Genomic DNA, 18,023 nt, shown 5'->3' on the forward strand with positions numbered 1-18,023 from the left:
CCATATGCGAAGACTACAAGCATCTAGCTATTCCGGATCTGGAAATCGCGTCCCGGCACGTTAAGCGGTGGAGTATAGACTAAGAAACGGAGCTGCGGGATAGAGATTGCGGGCTGTGGATCTAGAACATACGAGATGGGTCCCTTAAGGCGCAATAGATGTAGTAAATAGAAACACTAAGCATTCTATCATCCGAAACACATACGGAGCTGTATTATAAACTTGACACCGGAGATGAGGAAAAAGGCTATCTTTGTGCTGGTACACAGGCTGGATCTAAATGCTGAACGACAGATTGTGTGAGCTACAATTTGGACGTCGAAGCGCGCATTCTAGAGATACAATTGCGGGGAGGGTGCTTGAAGATGTGACGGAGATTCTAGAATGTGCCGAGACGCAAGCCAAGATCGGAACTCATATGAGATGTGTTGATGACTTTGGACACCCGGGTACAGGATGGCTTTCCTGGGCACGGCGTACCACTTGTGCCGATGGGCCCCAAGATTTGTGGCTTGCTGCAGCTTGTATCCTATTATATCAACGTTGTGCTGACATCTAGTTCTTGTCAGCGACACAAACGATTCAGAGCTACTGTGCCGGTCGCATTTGAGACATCGCTGCTCTACATTACCTTGGTGTGCTCCACCACCGATCTGGACAATGACAACAGATTACCATCTGTTGTACACGACGCTCAAACTGATAAAGATAGATATCACTATCGATGTAAGGACGATGGAGGATGCACTGACGACGAGTGCTAGGTGGTTTGTTGACGAAAAGCTACACGCAGATCTGCCAGGCTCCAAGGACAATCGCACACGCGAGCGCCTCGAACGATAAGATTCAGACGAACTGTCTTCTCTATCTCTAGCCAGGTAGTTCGCGCATGTCTGGGTATGCTCAGTGAGGTAATTCCCATGCATACTCGACAGTAGCGCAACGTCGCGATTCCGGGTGTCTCGGAGATGATTGAATCACGAACCATTCCTTGCCAATGGGATTACTTCCGATGCGCGTTACGATGGTACGATCATCGCCACGCACCCCAAGCTGCCCGACCGCCTCGCTCTTACCAGACTATCTCGACGGCCCGCCGTTGCGAATGGTAGGTGCAGGCAAAGTTCGCAGTAAACATGGCAACAAGAGCAGCGGAGACCCTGACAACATGCTGGCGCGGGAAATGAGCCATGACAGTGCCCTCTTGCACCACAAAATCTTGTGAAAAGCTGCAGACTCTGGACAAACATTCCCGCATCAGGGCAATCTGTCGCACAGAAACTCCACACGGCACAGGAAGACTATGCCCACCCCTCGTTAGTCCTCCGACGCTTTACTGCTTCGCTGCAAGCTGCCCGATATCGCCATGCGCCGAGATACGCCATTGACGGCAGAGGCCCAGCTGCTCGCCCCACTCTGGCAGCCCGAGCCGACGACTCTAACATCGCAGCCGCAGCGAGACAAAGTCGACAAGTACAACGAAGTCAAACACCTGGAATACGATAATGACATTTCGTCTTTAGCGCTAGGATTTGTTCCATTCCCCTTTACCTCTGGTGGTGGCATTACATACAACACAATGGACGCTCCAGAAGCGCGCAGGTTTTCCACGAGTACGGCTGAACGCGTCGGCTTACTCAAATCGCACGACAACGCGGCGAAGCAGCGTCAATATGGCGCAATTCCTGATCCTTCAGAGATTGAGAGTTTACTGGGAGGAGAGGGGACGACAGAAGAGCTGGGAACAACGGCGGGACAGGAAGCCAAGTTGCTACTGAAGTACAGCGTTCCGCTTATGGGGACGTACTTGCTGCAATACTCGTTCAGTCTTGTCACCATATTTGTCGTGGGGCATAGTAAGTACTCAGAACAGAAAGAGTTTCGGACGCAAGCTGATTGACACCCCCTATAGTCGGGACGGATGAGCTTGGTGCAGTATCTCTAGCTACGATGACCGCCAACATCACCGGACTTGCAATCTACGAAGGGCTGGCCACATCGCTAGATACCCTCTGCGCGCAGGCCTATGGTTCCGGAAGGAAGACCATGGTGGGCCTCCATCTTCAGCGCATGATACTCTTCATGCTGGCTGTTACCATTCCCATCGGAGCGATCTGGCTGTGTTCTGGCTGGATCCTCGCAGCCCTTGTTCCGGAAAAAGCAATCGCGCATCTTGCTGGATACTACCTCTCTTTACTTCTTGCCGGAGCACCGGGCTACGCCATCTTTGAAGCCGGCAAGCGGTTTACGCAAGCCCAAGGCCTTTTCAATGCTTCGCTTTTCGTCTTGCTTATTGCAACGCCCATTAACATAGCTTTGAACTATGTTTTCGTCTTTGTTCTGGATTGGGACCTTACAGGTGCTGCACTTGCGACTGTCATTTCCAATAACCTTTTACCGTTGTTGCTCTGGATTTACGTGTACTTTGTCAATCCATCTTCGCTGGAATGTTGGGGTGGCTTTACCAAAGCTGCTTTTACGAATTGGGGACCCATGGCAAAATTGGCCGTCCCAGGCATCGTCATGGTGGAGACGGAGTGGCTTGCTTTTGTAAGTTCTGGATCGTGTATCTGCGAATATCGACTGTATGCTAATTTTGCTACAGGACATTCTTACTTTCTCGACAAGCTATCTTTCCACAGCCCACTTGGCGGCGCAGTCGATGTAAGAACTACTCCTCTTTAACGCATCAAAAAATACTGACATCAGAAGCGTCATGACACTGGCAGTAGCTATTTACCACGTACCTTTCTCTGTCGGCGTGGCTGTTTCAACACGCTTGGGCAACCTAATCGGCGCGGGTTCCCTCTCCGCAGCCCGTACCGCCACAAAAACCTACGTGTTGACCTTCCTCGCCATCGGCCTCATTGACTTTGCATTCTTGACTGCTTGCCGAAATATCCTTCCCAAAGCATTTACAAGCGATCCGGAAGTCGTCAGCATAGTAGCCACCGTACTACCTCTGCTTGCCGCTTTCCAATTCGCCGACTCCACCACTGCACTAGTAAATGCACTTCTCCGCGGCTTGGGCAAGCAAAATATTGGAGGGTGGTGTAACCTTTTTGTTTATTATGTTATTGCTGTGCCGTTGGCACTTTTCCTTTGTTTCAAACAGGATATGAAGTTGGTGGGACTTTGGACTGGGTGTGCGGTAGGCTCGAGCTGCATTACGATAACGGAGGGTATTTACATGAAGTTCTATAATTGGGACAAGGCGGTTGACGATGCACGAGAAAGGCAAGAGTAGAGGACTTGGAGTTCATGAGGTTTAAGTAATGTGGAGAGAAAGGGCGGTAGAAGAGACAGGTGTGAAGTACCCATGACTTGATTCCGCGAGTAGTCTGGATGTGGATAGCGTCACCAAGAAGATATATGGCTAAACCCAACTTTAAGACTGAGTGGTTGATGTTTCTTGAGTGCCTCCAATACGAGCAAAGCCAGATGTCCAAAGTCAGTTCATTAGTAAAGCAATAACAACATAAAAGCACGACGGAGATGGCAACGGGCAAAGCGTCAGATCCAAAAAGATCCGCATAAGCTATATAAGGTATCTACGACGATCCTTGTCATGATGTCTCCATGAGCTACTGCTTTCGAAGCACTCTTCCCATATTCAAAACGCATAAACCTGAACGCTACACAAAGAAAACAAACATGCTGTACCAGTAGGTACATTTCCATTTCTATTATCAGGCTTCCCTTAGGCCGGCCTCCTGCTCTCATATACCGTCGACCAACCTATCGGCGGGCGAACTCGATGTCGGTCTTGGGACGCGGCTTGATGTTCGGGTCGTACCACCAGATGCATACGACAAGCGTGATCATCATAGGCAGGAAGTCGTAGACGTAGATGGGCCATTCGTGCGAAAGTAGGTAACCATCCTATGCTCTGTTAGCAATCTGTCCAAATGCACAAGAAGCGGAAGTGGAGCGTACCTTTCCCATAGCGTATTCAATAACCCTGCAAAGGTTACGGATAGTGATACAGACACTAGCCGCATACAAGAACCAGATCAGCTTCGTCCACGGGATATCCGCGGATGAAGCTGTAGGTCCCTTTTGGAGTCGTACGTGCCAGATACTCGCTACGACGACGAAGAAGCCGAAGATAAGGATTTGAAGGATCAGTCCACCGAGGATGATGTTCTCGCCGCGCTTGAAACCGTCTTTGTCATTGGCTGAGACGAGCATACCAGCACCACCGGCTTGAATTAAGCTAGGATCCAGGTTAATATGGTTGTTCATACAAATTGTGAACAATATGTAGGGACGTACAAGCACAGAATGTCGCCGCCAACGAAGATCTTGGTCAACCAGTTGACCCGTATCAGAGAGTACTCAGCAGAGTCCGTACGTCGGATAAGACGACCGAGAATCATGTAGATGGAAGCGGCGAAGAGGATGGGCGCCAGGAGAATGAGTGTAGACTGGATGATGTACGGTGTTTTGCCTTCGGTATCGTTGTGGGCTGCGGCACGAGCAGAGTAACCTATAGCTTCACACTAGGGCGGATGTTAGCACCTTGTTATCTATTCAAGTATGTTCATGTGTAGAAGCTGGGAAAAATTGGGTAGCAAAGTACGTACCAGAGCTCCAATGACGAACGGTATACAAAACCATGTCTTATTCTTGACGAGGCGGAATGTGTGAATGAAGAACAGTATGAACATAACGACAGCGGCGATGGCACCGGCTGCGATGGTGGGGGTGTACGGCCAGAGCACATACTCTGGCACCGCTGAGGAGTCATCTGCTGGTGTCGACATCTTGTGGTGGGGATTAGGTGTACGCGGTAGGCGTCAGCGGTAAGAGCCCGTCTGATATAACAGAACCAGATCAGAGAGACAAGTACTGAACTAGATGGTATGAGTAGTTTTTGAGGTGGTACACCGTTGAAGTAGTGGTGTTTTAACTGGGGTTGGCTGATGGAGAAATAAATGGCATGGTCTTTATGTATAGAAGTCGCAACGGATACTTGTGGGGCACAGCCCACCTAGCCGTATCTCGTACATAGATCCTCTAGACCCGTACATAGATTGCCCGAGCAACCCCTTCCCGCCGCCCGTTGGGATATGTAGATGCCTCAGGGAAGGAGGCGTGCGGTCTGTGCATACGACTAGCGTCCTCGGATACGACGCGCCAATCGCATTGCTCTGTGAATACTCGGCTCCACTCTTTTCTATCATTCTTTGGGTGATGGCTCGAACTCATACATTAGCTGTCCGCGTATAGTAGCATCAAACACGGAGTAGCAGGACAAAAGTCTTCAGTGTCGCGTCCAGAATACGTCGTTACGCTTCTCGTAGTCGGTGCAGATAGAAAAGCTGTCTGCCTCGCTCGTTTCGCACAGCCTCCTCCTCAATGTACCTGGATCAGGGTATGATTCTTTCAAGTCGATCGATTATTGTCGATAACGGTGGTCTGCATAGTAAGTAAGTGGGTGGGTACTTGAGCTAGGCCGCTTTCACTTACGACTTAAGACTTTATCAAGCCTACCAAGCACTCCTCGCAAGCATTTCCCAAAGCAGTTTGACAAGAGGAACAAACAATGCCGATTTGGTGTTAAGATATTGTTTCGATGCAATAGCTGCACGTCTGTTGGTAACCGTCAAGCAAAATCACGGTCCAGTGTCTCCGCAATGGGCAGCATTGCCGCATCGAACGGCCTGTTTCATGAACCAAGGGCTCACTTCAAAGCAGGCTGGAGGTATCTGCAGTTCGAGGGCATGACGTTGAGGGGCGGTAGAAGCCCGCATCAATTTCAGGCTTCATGTCGTATGCCCTGAATATGGCGTCGGCGGTACGGAGGCACCACGAATCTGCTCCTTCGGCCACTGCAACCACGACTTCCATTCACTAGGGACCATGTGATCTGCAATGAGAAGTATCTGCTCCGCGACTCCTTCCAGATACCAGTAGTTCTCTGCTGCTCTATGCATGATGACAGCAAAGTGTGCAAAGATGATCAAAGATCCTGGTTGCCTCTCCGATAAGAGCTCGATATAGCGGTCCGAGACAAGATGTATCCATATCTTCAACAAAGCGTCGGAAGGCGGCTTCGTAGATTTCTCTGCAACCTGGAATACGAGCTCGAGGATATGACAGGCATATCCATATGCATCGACAATGTCGGGAGGGTAAACGTGATGGACGACCTCGGAGAACTTGCGGAGCTGTACGAGCTCAGTATTGGGTGGTTGCTCTTCGGTCTGCCAATTGATATTCTTGACGTCGTCTGGAATCACACGACCTAATTCACTCTCCTTCATCTGTTCATAGACCCCTGTTACCATGGGTCTAATTCTCCGAGTCAGGACGAGATTGGAAAGAACGCTGTCGAACACATGATCCAAATCATTGTGGATTGCAAGTGAAGCGACACACGCATGCGGGAACAGCGTGCCGGCAAACAATAGGACTGCTTTAAAGTTCGAAGGATCGATATCGCGAACCATTGTCTGGAAGTTGAGCAGAGACGCTTCATGGTATTTCTCAGCTTGGTACGAGTATTGTTGGGCCTCTTCTGGTCCTGCAGTTCGGCTCAAGTGTAACGCACTGAGTGCAAGAGCCGCTTGGAGAAGATATGGATGATCGAATGCAATCTGTATCAAAGTAGTTGTAAATACGTCCTCGGCGTCAGTATGCGCTGCGAGACTTTTGGCTGTGACGGTCGTGTAGTGACTACCCACGCAATTAGCTTACGCTTCTAGGTGTCTTTCTTGTACATCGATAAAAAAGTTCTGTTGCTCGTTGAGATCATACCAGACCATGGAACCACAGTCATGTACTGAGAGACTCAATCACACATGAGAGTACGTACTGGAGCAATCGTAGTTGGGGTATATTCAATGCCAAATCTGGTTGACTGGAAGCGCCATTGATAGTGATGGATCCAAAATCTGGTAGTGGTTGTTGGTCAAGAAAACCGGAAGTGCCATCTGTGGATGATGGCGTAAAAGCTGGCGTTCCAATCGGTAAAGGCGACACGTTCGAAGCCTCACGACTCTCTTGGCCCGTGGATGGTCGATATTCACACACGGTGCCTTGCTTTACGCAGTTTGCGCAATTTGGCTTTTGCTCGTCGCACTTGAAGATGGTCAGTCGTATGTAGAATTCAAGATTCGAATGGGAAGGCGCACTTTGACATGGCGGCCTTTGCATGGTAAGCAGCCGTTTCGCGACTTCTTATGGGGCTTGCGAGTCTTAGCTCTTTCCATGTTATCTTGTCGCTGCGAGGATCATATCGGTGGTTTGTTTAGGGAACGTGATGACAGTGGACGATCAAAAGCTTAGGATGCGTGACGAAATCGGGCAGTCTGCCTTCACGCTAAAACATGGTCTGTGCTCCCGAAGCTGCCGTAGGCTGTGCGACTCAAATATCCGGAACACGGAATTGTGGCTGTGGTATCGACGATCTTGGCAAGCATATACTGAGTTACATGGATCAAGGAACGGCCGAAGCACTGAAAATAGAGAAAGTCATGTATAACGTTATACATACATTCTTACATTCATGGTCAACGTAAACGTCGTATCGAGAACCTAAGTGGATATCCACGTCCCACGCTAAGTCGAGTAGATATTGTAACGCCAGTCCAATGCTCATCTTCATGCGATTACTGCTCGTCGTCTTCCTCTTCATCTTCTAGATCGGTCCGCTCAACAATCAGATTACCGCTCCGTCCGATACGCTCTTTAATCGTACCACCAGTCTTGAGCTCATATACCTCGCGCGGCATAGGGCTAACGAGTTGGAACTTGTACTCATGCTCGAAATCTGTTGGTTTCTCTATGTTCTCCTGTACACCTACCTCAGATTGCAGGATATCGTAGCATTCGACGAATGCATAGAGTTCCTCGATCTGTGCATCTGCAGCGAACTTGCGAACCACGCGCTCTGCATTCGGCATACGAAGACTGATGCGCACGATGTCCTTTTCCTCAGGCTCGGGCTCAGAGCGTATAGATGCAGCGCGCCATTGCCTCCATTGCGCGAGATTTTGTGCGTATCGTTCGATGGCTTGTTCGCGTTCGAGTGCTTCCTTTTCTTCTCGAGCTTTGCGCTCTGCTTCCTCCTTCTTCTTGCGAGCTTTCTCTCGGTCAGCTGCGAGTGAGCGTTCATATGCGCTATTTTGTTGTTCTCGGATGTTTCGTGTCGCTTGTTGTTCCGCGCGCTGACTACGCACGCGATTGAGCGGCTCTATGTGTTGCTGCATTGCCTGTCGTAGCTTGGCAATGTATTGTTGTGGGGGCGTAGGACCAGCTACACGCGCGGCAATCCCCATAGCTGTTGACGAAACTTGGGGTGTATGTACAATGAGACCCGTGAACGGGAATTTGGTGCACGACAGGGCGGCGGAAACTTGATATGCCTCGGAATCTTGCACGTTGCCAGCCCAAAGTATGATGTTGTTCTCGGGGTTTCGTACGAACTCCACGACCTCTGGCGAAAGAAGTGTATCCCGTACAAAGGATGATGTTTCATCATGCTCTGGGCTGACCAGCACCACCATTAAGAACTGTAGGTTCTTCTTCGCTAGATCAAAAGCTTGGGCGTATCCGCTCTCGAAGAACGGCAGGTTGTGACTTCCATATTCCTCCTCGAACTCGCGGATGAAACGCGCCGCTGTGTCTCGTGGGTTCAAAGGTCGGCGCCCGCTCGCGCTGCGCTGAGAGGCAGGTGTGTTGATGTTGCTAGCTGTAACCCTCCCCCATGCGCGCGGGAGGAAGGGAAAGATCCATCCTAACAACCGGAAGGATTTCGCAAATAGGGAGTACACGAGCGAGAATGGCGCAAAGAATATAGCCAGTACTAGCGGAACTTGTGTACTGACTTGGCTTTCTGGCTGTGGGACCACCCTCGGAGCAGGTTCTGTCCTCACTCTCCTCCCACTACTTGTAGATGATCGTGGTGAGGCAAAACCGTTTAGTAGTGTCTCTTGTCGGCGGACGTCTTGGGGCGGTGGTAGTTGGGCGGCAGCAGCAGCCACTGGGTCTTCGGTCGGTTCGCCGTCGAAGAAGCGCGTGACCGCTATATTGACATTCCATTGCGCGCGTTGGAGTATCGGTATCGCATCAGATGTCGCTTGGTCGGTAACAGCGGTGTATTGTTGAAGCGCGGCTTGCTGGTCGGCTGTGAGAGATGCGATGTCCGTATCCGCCATGTTGGCTCCGCCACCAACTTTATTTTCGGTCGAGAGGTTCGGTTGTGTAAGATTATATCTCAACGTGGACGAGTGATATATATCATCGGAAAGGACTGTGAGATGACAGTGGGACGTAGGGTGAAAGTATTGGTGTACGTGTTGCTTGGCCTTTGCTGCGATGATGTAGCGATGGTCGGAGCTTTCCCTCCAACTAACCGCGGGACAAGGGTGAGGCTGACCTTGGAAACCCCGGCCGTTGCCACAGAGCACTACCAATCGTGGGGTACTCTTGCAATCCCTTGACACAGGAAACTAGTCAGGGTAAAGCCCCGCACCAATTACATGCTTGACAACAATGCGCAGTATTTGCGAGCTTGCGGGTCTCGGAATCTTGATAGCCAAGAACATATACGTCCAAAATCGAGATTTTTCTCATGACAGGCATATCATCGCCCGCTTGGCGTAAGTTTACCACAGCGTGATCCGAGTAACGCCTGCTAAAAACATTTACAGCAAGCGGTAAGGCGTCGCACTTGTAATGCGAAGATCACTCGTTGTAAGTTTGTCTGCGTTCGAATTGCGTACGAGCCAGACACTGACTCAAATTAAGCGATTCGGGTAGTGGGCACACACAAAAGACTCAGTCTTCTTTTTTTGCCTTTGCAATGCCCTGACAAAGCTCCAGCGAAACTTCCGATAAGATTATGTTTGCATTCTTAATCAAGGTAATCGTTGCAAGCATGTCTAAGTCAAAAGCGTTGACGCGCTTCTTTTTGACCTGTCAGCATTAAAACAGCACCGCTGTAAAAGTTTCACAGTAGTGGCCTTTCTATCGACTGACGTAGAATGATGGAAAAGTTTGGAAGAGATTAAAGATATCTATAGCAGTAGCTGGAAGTCGTACAGGTGACGCAAGTTCAAGACTACAACAGCGATGACTCCAAACAGTTCTGCATATGATGAATTTACTTGCGATAACCCATCACCGATCAAATATACCCTTGTGGTGTTGCACCGAGCATATCTACCTAGGCAGAGAGTGGACATAACCTCAAACGTTCGCAACTTCCGCGACACAAACGATACCAAAAACCCTACACGAACGATGTACTAGGAAATCAAGGCGACATGAGGTAAGTCTTGCCACACTGTCTATTCTGGATACTATGGAGAAGTCACGTAGGAACAGCTAGGTACCTATGGTTCAAGCTCAAAATTCCATATGCACCACTATTAAGGAAGCCAGCGCAGCACCCACCACAAACCTATTCATGAACGCTGCAACATATCCACCTTGACACTCTTCTCACCCTCAGAAGTCTTTGAATTCTCCTCATTGCTCTTTTCCTTCCCCATACCCAAAACATAGCCGTTGCTCCCCGCAATAACAATTTCGAATTTCCAGTTCTTGTAGCCTGTATTTGTCGCACACTCTTCGCGCATATTTCCCTCGCCCCAAAGTGCACATTTAACGATAGTGCGACTATTCGCGTCCTGACACTCTTCTCCCAGATTAATAGATGGGGAGCGCTCAAAATAGATATTGAAGCTGTTGCACATCTGCGCACGTAACGTGGGTGTGCTGGTAGGTGTAGCGGAGTAGTCGAATCCGTTTGGGAACAGAGTGGTCGATGAAACTTCTGGCTCGCCGTCTAGGTTAGATCTCCCCCACATGAGACATCTACTCGCACACTCGGTTGGACTGTATGCTTCCAGTTCGTGATATCCAAGGTAGTTCGTGCCGACATATGATGCATTCGCCCCACAAAAGGCGAGGGTATAGCCATGGGGTGTGGTAGCCTCTAGAGCTGGAGTGCGAATTAATGGAGACGTGTAGAAGGACGACACGTTGTCTTCTTCTGGGACAGGGCCGTAGCCTGGAGCTTGAGGGCGACAGTCGCCTTGTGTATTTTGAATGTGCTCGGATGGGAAAGTTTGGAGACTACCGAGGGTTGTGGGGATAGTGCTGGTGGGGAATATAGTGGTTTTTGTCGACGAAGTGGTGGATATTACTGTAGCGAGTGTGGGAGTAACCATGGTGGTAGTCACGATACGTGTGAAGGTAGGTATGTTGGCAGCGTTGAGCGTGGCTGCTACCACACTGAGTGAGGTAGTATTAACCATCTTGATATAATTGAGTTAAAGAATAGTGAAGTACATTGAAGTGAGAAAAGTATTTTCGTGCTCCCTTGTCGTCGTTGTACGGTAGCGAACGGGTGGCTGTGTATTCTATACCACCACCTAGACGTTAGTATTGAAAAAAGCTACAACCACCATCTGGGCGCATTCCAGTGCGATTGCGAAATATTCGTGCTCGTACTCCAAGATTTCCAATATATTGCATTATTCATGAATCGCTCACCTGATTGTTTACATAGCCGACAGTCTACTACAAACCGTCATATCATCCCTGAACGCACTCTGACCTGTTAAAATCTGTCAGCAAGCCGTAAAAGTCGAGGCTCTAGTATTTAAAACAAGAGCCTAGACACTAACCTTTCAAACACCGTTCCACAACCCCAATCCACAACTCTCTCCCCTTGAACCTCGCTTCCTCAGGTCCCCACCCGTTCACTGTCTTCAGAAAGGTTTCTTTCTCCCACACATTCATTCTTTCAACCATGTCGCTTATTGTCTCAGTACTCGTCCGTGTTGTTACAATCACAGCACCCGATTTAGGTAGACGCGCAAACATTTGCGTCTCGGTACGAACGAGTAGCTCAGAAGGGTGAAGATTTGCTATGTTTCCGGCAAAGAAATCCATGGGCCGGAGAATGTGGAGTGTGGAGGCTAGAGAGCATCGAGGAGGACGGGTTTGAATGAAAATTTGGTGGAGGGATAGAGGACCGGTGTGGGAGTATCGGGACAATGTAGGAAGGTCGAGGGTTAATATGGATGGCAAAGCTGAGAACGTCAGTCTAATGTGGGCGATGGAAAGATATGAAACTTACTGGACCAAGGCAACATTGGCAGTCTCCCGTTTTCATCACCACGAACCATGACATTGACTGGTTTTCCCATGTAGGACGTTATGATGTACCCGGATGGGAAGAGCGTTGTACTGGCTTGCAAGTACCACATCCTAGTACTCTCACTTCTCTCCCAGATCATAAAATCTTCTCCGCACAGTCTCGCTACAACCTCCAATGGATGTGCCTCCAACCCACCCTCTAATTCGAAATCTTCTCTCGTCAGTTCATTCAGAATATGCTTCCTACGATGTTTAGTCTTGAAGCTGAATTTGTTAGGGTGCTGTTCGACGAGGTAGGAGGCAATTTCTTGCAGCAGCTCGCGACACGCGGATTCGCTGTCGGGAGTGAGGTGTATACAAGATGATCGGTTGCGCGATAGGAGGTGAGTGCGCGCGGCGTGGTACTCAATGTAATGTTCATCAATGGCTAGCCAGTCGCGCCAGTCCGTTGAGGTAAGCCCTAGTTGTGAGGGTTGGAGATAGTCGGAGCAAGCAGAAGTAGATTCGATAGGGTTGTTTGTGTAAGGGAGGTCAGGGAAGTAGTCGCCGTTTCCGCAGTCATCTGCGTCAAAGGCAGGCATGCGGGACAGGCGGCATTCTTCTGCTATATAGGCGCGGGTTCCAGGATTTGTGAATGAGGATAGGTCTTCCTCATCGATATCTTGGAGATTCACCATCGTCGTTGCTTGTGAGAAACCATGTGGTTCGAGCGCGGTAGTATGAGCGGTGTCGTCAGATAGTGCTGATAATGAGGCATGTGTGAAGACGGTCATGCGTCGGTGCTTCATGGCGTTGCTGTGTGTGCCGGCTCCGCTGTGGTTGTCGGCCATCGGAGCATGTTGCTGTGCATCCTCATGCTCGATCTTGACGACGAGGAACTTCTCTGGCGCAGGACCGAGAGCGCCCTTATAGAACCAAAGCCTGACTGCAGCGGTACCTATGAAGAAGAAGTAGAAACATATACCAATAACGAGAACGAGAAGAACGTACAGAGGCATTGGTCCGGGTTCTTGTAGCTGACCGGCTACCATGTTTGGCGATCAGGCAGGCGGGAGTATGACTATTGCGGAGGGTAGGAACTGCAGTATAGGTACGCTTCCAATTTCTGACGTCGGGATCACGCGTGACCGAGTATCTCTGTGGCGTACAATGTTGGTGTTGTGAAATGTTGCTCATGTTTGATAAAGATGTGAAGATGTGAATGTTGCCAAACATGCCGCACTTCAATGCAAAACGAAAGAGGGCAGTGGAGAAAACAGTGAAATCACCGGCCATGCACATGTTTATGATAGCACATGTTATAGACAATGGCTAGCAGGATTAAGAGGCAAGAGAAATGAGATTGGGAAAATATTGGGTATCGCGTTGTTTGACTATGGAAAAGGGGAAAAATGAAATTGTACTCCGTACTCCGTGGTATGTCCCTGCATGTATCAAAATAGCCAGCTGGCCAGGTACCATGCAAAACGAGATGCGCCAAAAGCTCCTCGATTATCCTTCAAACTGAAACTTGCTCGTCATACACTGAAGCATTCGCCTCTTATTCGATCTTAGGCAAAGCATCGATCTTCGCGTACAGTTCCTGTGCTTCCTCAAAGACGTACCAGACCTCCTTGGGAACACCCTTGAAGGCCTTCTCGAATCTTTCTGGGCAATTCTTTTTGCCTTCGTCCATTTCCGCAACGCCCGTTACCTTACGAATGTAGATAGCACCGATCCAGCTCTTGCCAAACTTGCGGTACGCTTCGCCATACGATTCAGGGTCTGTTTGGGTCGAGTCACCGATAAGGATGAACTTCCGCTTGGGAAACCAGCCATGAACCTTTTCAATGCGGTCAACCTTGTAAGCTTGGGTACCTTGCGTCAAGTTTGCGAGGAAGCCAGCCAAGTTCATCCAGCTAGCGTCGCGTAAGATCATGGTACCATTGGGGTAGTATTGCTCGCGGAAGTTGCGCAAGAACGGGTAGAGGTTGTATGGGGATGCGGAGAGATACCAGAAGGGCGGATTGTCGAGCTTTTGCGCCATATGCCTATACAACTCCGGCATGCCCTTGATCGGCTCTGGCTGCTCTGCGAATGTGGTGGTCAAGATACCGACAGGTGACGATGTCAGGGTCTTCTTGATTGTATCGTCGATATCGGAAAGGACGGCCCATCCCTTGGGTTTTGCGAAGGTAATATTGAATGACGTCGCCTCAGCATTGACGGCCTGGAACTTGTTGACCTGGCCGTCCTTATAATCGGTTCCGGGAATGGCCAACTCGTCTGAGCTGATACCGTCGCGGCCGCTGGGTCCTAATCTGGTTTTGAGACCATTGAGGTCAATTTCAACAGCGTGCGCTGGAAGAATTGCGTCCGCAAAGGGCTGGAGCCTCTGGGCGACTGTTGCTCTAGCCTGTTCGTCGTCTGCAAGGCCGATTTTCTCGCTGACCCATGCAACGAGCTGGGAGATGTCCTTGCCGCTATTCTTGACAAAGTAGGCAGCAACAAGTTCCGCCTTCCACCTTCCTAAGCGATTCTGGTAGGCAGTCGTATCCAGAATCCATACATAGTCGGTGTCTGGGTTTACGTTGGTGAAGAAAGGGTTCTTGCGACCAAGGTAGGAGGAAAGGTTGTCCTTGAGGGAAAAGCTGAATCGGTTGGCGAGTTTAGGCATATCTGCTTCAAATGCGGCAAAACCCGAGTTCTCTCTGGTAATGTGCTCTTGTTCAGTTTCTTCGACACGCATACGAGCCTGGCCAGCCATGGCGGAAGCGGGTTCGGGCGCCATTTTGTAGGTGATGTTGAACAAAGACGCTGGTGCCTATGAAAGTGGTGAGGTCAGGAGGTGGGTGTATTGCACGGGACGGTGGGAGGCGAGGACCATGGTTTGAGGTCATATACTTTGTGCCTGGCACTTGACCAAGGCAAGGTGAGTGGCTGTCGAGGTGTCTCACGAATGGACCAAGTGCGCATGAAGAATGACGTCTAGCCAAGCCGTAGCTGCGGCATCCTGTAGGAATGATCGCTTGCCGAGGAAGCGTCGATCCTTGAACCTTGTCGCCGCATCGCATCGCCTCGAATAGGTAGGGACAACTCAGAGACGATAATCGCAGTCTCTAACACTAACAGGTTGCGGGCATAGTCATAGGTGGTGGCAGCGAATGGTAGCTTGCTTAGCGCCGATGAGAGCAGAGTGACGCACGCAACCACAGCCAAGCGACTACAGTGTGAGTCTCTGATATCTGTAGGTGCCCGTGACAGGTTGATGGTATTCTTGAACCTGAATAACATGTCGCTGACCCCGTCTGTTGACGGAAGCCTTTACTTGGCTGTGCCAGACTTTGGAGATGGTGAGGTGGAAGATGGGGCATTACTGAAGAATTAGGCTGGGTCGTGACGTTTGACGTGTCTCGCAACGTAGTGTTAGCACGGATAGATCGGTACTGTGCTCAGGCTATGTCATCGTCACACCTCTCGGCGACAAAGAAGACGACGACGACAACAACTGCCAGACTAGCTTTGATGGTTGTGTATAGTCAACCGCCATCTGCATCTTGCCGCCACCGGTCGAGAAGACGAACCGTGGTATCACGCGGGCGCACCATAAGCAGGTACCCGGTCATGTGCTACGACTGTCTTGACGTATCCTAGGATGCTTAGTAGGAGACTGGTCTCCAGCAGCTGTGGAATCAGTGTGGATGCACGGAAAGGGTCCGATTAAAAAGCAGACTACCGGGCCGTGGGTCTGCAGCAAAAGGCCGATGGCCTATCTTGGCACACCCTCCGCCATCCAGGACGCGTAGATGGTGCCGTGTGGGGGAAGGACATGGTGGTGCAGTACAGCGATGGATGCAGCGTCGCCACACGTTGTACGCGGTTGTTTACGTTGGCTGTACGTGTGTTCGCGAAGTTGTCATGGCTTGGCAGCAAGAGGCGCAGCCCTACCTAGGTAACCGTCCGCGCGAGGAAGGAGCGCTGGAGGCCTCGATCTATACCGCGATCCCACCATCTCTCTCCTTTCCACCAAGACTCACAGACTCGGAGCCATCTCGTGTTTCGTGCGGTTCTGCGCTTTGTTTTTGCGCAGTCACTTCAAACGCTCCTGCGACCGTTTAACATTGCGGAACCGCTCCGCCCGTAGCAGCAGACATGGAGCTCAAGAAGCGCCTCAACTTTGGCAGCTTGATGCGCAAACGGTCTTGTGAGTCCCGCCATGCACTTTGGTCTGGTACACTCTAACGCATCCAGCGCATACAGCCCAGGATGTCAATATCGATCCAAATGCTGACACGCCCGAGGCCAATGCCACCAGGGGAGTGGTAGGTTATACCGCCTCGTCGCATCTTCGCAGCAGCTAATAGCGAGCAGATGCTCTTCTGCGAGTCTGGTGCCGCCAACTCGGTACGGTATTTGCCCACAGAATCATGCCGCCCTACTGACCTTTCCAGGGCGAAGAAGTCCTCCACCTGCCTACCATCGTCGAGTCCGCCGTCGCAAGCCCGAGCGCTGCATCAGCCGCCGCCAGACAGATCCGCATCTTCCTCTCCAAAGAAAACTACGCCCGCCCTCATGTCCAGTACAATGCCATTATGCTCATCAGAATCTTGGCCGACAATCCGGGCCCTTCTTTTACCAAGAACCTCGACAAGCAGTTCGCCGATACAGTCAAGTACCTACTCCGCAATGGTCAAGACCCAAGTGTAGCGCAGATTGTCAAGGAGACGCTGGATTCCATGGAGCGAGAAAAGGGATATGACACCAACCTAAACACGCTGTTCACCATGTACAAGAAGGAGAAGGGCCTTATGGCTGTTGCCGCAAAGCAGTTCGGCCCCCGGAAGCTCAATGCGCCAGGTTGGTCAGGGTCCCAGAACGTACAGGGCGGCTTCAGTTCAGGGCACAGGTCGTCGTCTAAGACATTGCCGCCACCAGCAGAGCTTGCAGGTCGCATTGAGGAAGCGCGCACATCGGCCAAGCTTCTCTTACAGCTTGTCCAGTCCACACCAGCAAATGAACTACTTGGTAACGAACTGGTCAAGGAGTTCGCTGAGCGCTGCACGACCGCCCAGCGTAGCATACACGGCTACATCGCATGCGACAATCCGGCACCCGACGATGATACTATGCTCACGTTGATCGAAACCAACGAGCAGCTCTCCCTCGCTGCTTCCAAGCATCAGCGCGCCATCCTCCAGGCCCGTCGGTTCATGGGTGCCTCGCCGTCTCCACCAGTGCAGAATGGAAACGCCATGCCGCCGCCGCCGCCAAATGGTAACACTAGTCCAGCTGGTGTGCCTACACACAGCGATGCGCCTTCGATACCCTCCATGAACTTTGGAACGATGCAGCCCACCCAACCGGCTGGCACAACATCTACCAACTATGGAAGCGACGAAAACAATCTTCCTCCGTCACTGCAGGCCGCACCGAATCGTACACAACCGAGCGCACAAGAAGAGAACCCGTTCGCTGATCACTATACGACTACATACACACCTCCAGCGCACCAGAACTCGTCATCGGCCAACGATTATGGTGGCCCACCAGATCCTTACCATCCAGGCTTTCAATCAACTCCGTCGTATCTGGGTCGGCAAGAGAGCTCTGCAAACAACTTGACCATGCACGGTGCGCAACCACCGATTCAGGAAGAAGACGAACACATGCGACCGCGCATTGAACGCCCACGGACGCCTGATCTCAACGTGCCTCAGCAACAGGCCCACGACGTTTCGCCCGTCGCTGAACGTAATACCGTCACGTACAGATACTAGGAATCTTGCGATGGAGGATCGCGCGGCGGACCAGACCCGGACAGGATGATGTGGGGTAACGTTTGACAGGCCCGATTTCTCCCTTTGGACCCAACGGGTAACGCTGATGCTTTGAAATCACAAAGTGTACATGCTCTTTCTTGTTGCGCA

General features: G+C 50.8%; 7 protein-coding genes across 7 annotated transcripts; 2 read left to right on the top strand and 5 right to left on the bottom strand.

Annotated features, from left to right (window-relative positions):
* Positions 1–1,366: 1,366 nt before the first annotated feature.
* Positions 1,367–3,247, top strand: J4E82_001569 (uncharacterized protein; the record flags this gene model as incomplete). Its single annotated transcript, XM_051727878.1, has 4 exons — positions 1,367–1,856; positions 1,913–2,550; positions 2,606–2,664; positions 2,713–3,247. The coding sequence occupies 4 exons, from the start codon at positions 1,367–1,369 to the stop codon at positions 3,245–3,247; spliced, it is 1,722 nt and encodes a 573-aa protein (XP_051592233.1).
* A 491-nt stretch (positions 3,248–3,738) lies between these two features.
* J4E82_001570 (uncharacterized protein) lies at positions 3,739–4,766 on the bottom strand (the record flags this gene model as incomplete). Its single annotated transcript, XM_051727879.1, has 4 exons — positions 3,739–3,882; positions 3,937–4,216; positions 4,276–4,502; positions 4,587–4,766. 4 exons carry the CDS (start codon positions 4,764–4,766, stop codon positions 3,739–3,741), a joined length of 831 nt encoding a protein of 276 aa, XP_051592234.1.
* Positions 4,767–5,768: 1,002 nt separating this feature from the next.
* J4E82_001571 (uncharacterized protein) lies at positions 5,769–7,217 on the bottom strand (the record flags this gene model as incomplete). Its single annotated transcript, XM_051727880.1, has 3 exons — positions 5,769–6,681; positions 6,821–7,086; positions 7,140–7,217. The coding sequence occupies 3 exons, from the start codon at positions 7,215–7,217 to the stop codon at positions 5,769–5,771; spliced, it is 1,257 nt and encodes a 418-aa protein (XP_051592235.1).
* Positions 7,218–7,616: 399 nt separating this feature from the next.
* Positions 7,617–9,164, bottom strand: J4E82_001572 (uncharacterized protein; the record flags this gene model as incomplete). The annotated part of the gene is made up of 1 exon (XM_051727881.1): positions 7,617–9,164. One exon carries the CDS (start codon positions 9,162–9,164, stop codon positions 7,617–7,619), a length of 1,548 nt encoding a protein of 515 aa, XP_051592236.1.
* A 2,352-nt stretch (positions 9,165–11,516) lies between these two features.
* J4E82_001573 (uncharacterized protein) lies at positions 11,517–13,148 on the bottom strand (the record flags this gene model as incomplete). The annotated part of the gene is made up of 3 exons (XM_051727882.1): positions 11,517–11,572; positions 11,643–12,050; positions 12,098–13,148. 3 exons carry the CDS (start codon positions 13,146–13,148, stop codon positions 11,517–11,519), a joined length of 1,515 nt encoding a protein of 504 aa, XP_051592237.1.
* A 509-nt stretch (positions 13,149–13,657) lies between these two features.
* Positions 13,658–14,887, bottom strand: J4E82_001574 (uncharacterized protein; the record flags this gene model as incomplete). Its single annotated transcript, XM_051727883.1, has 1 exon — positions 13,658–14,887. One exon carries the CDS (start codon positions 14,885–14,887, stop codon positions 13,658–13,660), a length of 1,230 nt encoding a protein of 409 aa, XP_051592238.1.
* A 1,361-nt stretch (positions 14,888–16,248) lies between these two features.
* Positions 16,249–17,873, top strand: J4E82_001575 (uncharacterized protein; the record flags this gene model as incomplete). Its single annotated transcript, XM_051727884.1, has 4 exons — positions 16,249–16,300; positions 16,357–16,418; positions 16,468–16,500; positions 16,548–17,873. The coding sequence occupies 4 exons, from the start codon at positions 16,249–16,251 to the stop codon at positions 17,871–17,873; spliced, it is 1,473 nt and encodes a 490-aa protein (XP_051592239.1).
* Positions 17,874–18,023: the final 150 nt, after the last annotated feature.

This window comes from Alternaria postmessia (genome assembly GCF_024291825.1).
Source record: "Alternaria postmessia strain BMP 2775 chromosome Unknown scaffold_6, whole genome shotgun sequence".
NCBI lineage: Eukaryota > Fungi > Ascomycota > Dothideomycetes > Pleosporales > Pleosporaceae > Alternaria > Alternaria postmessia.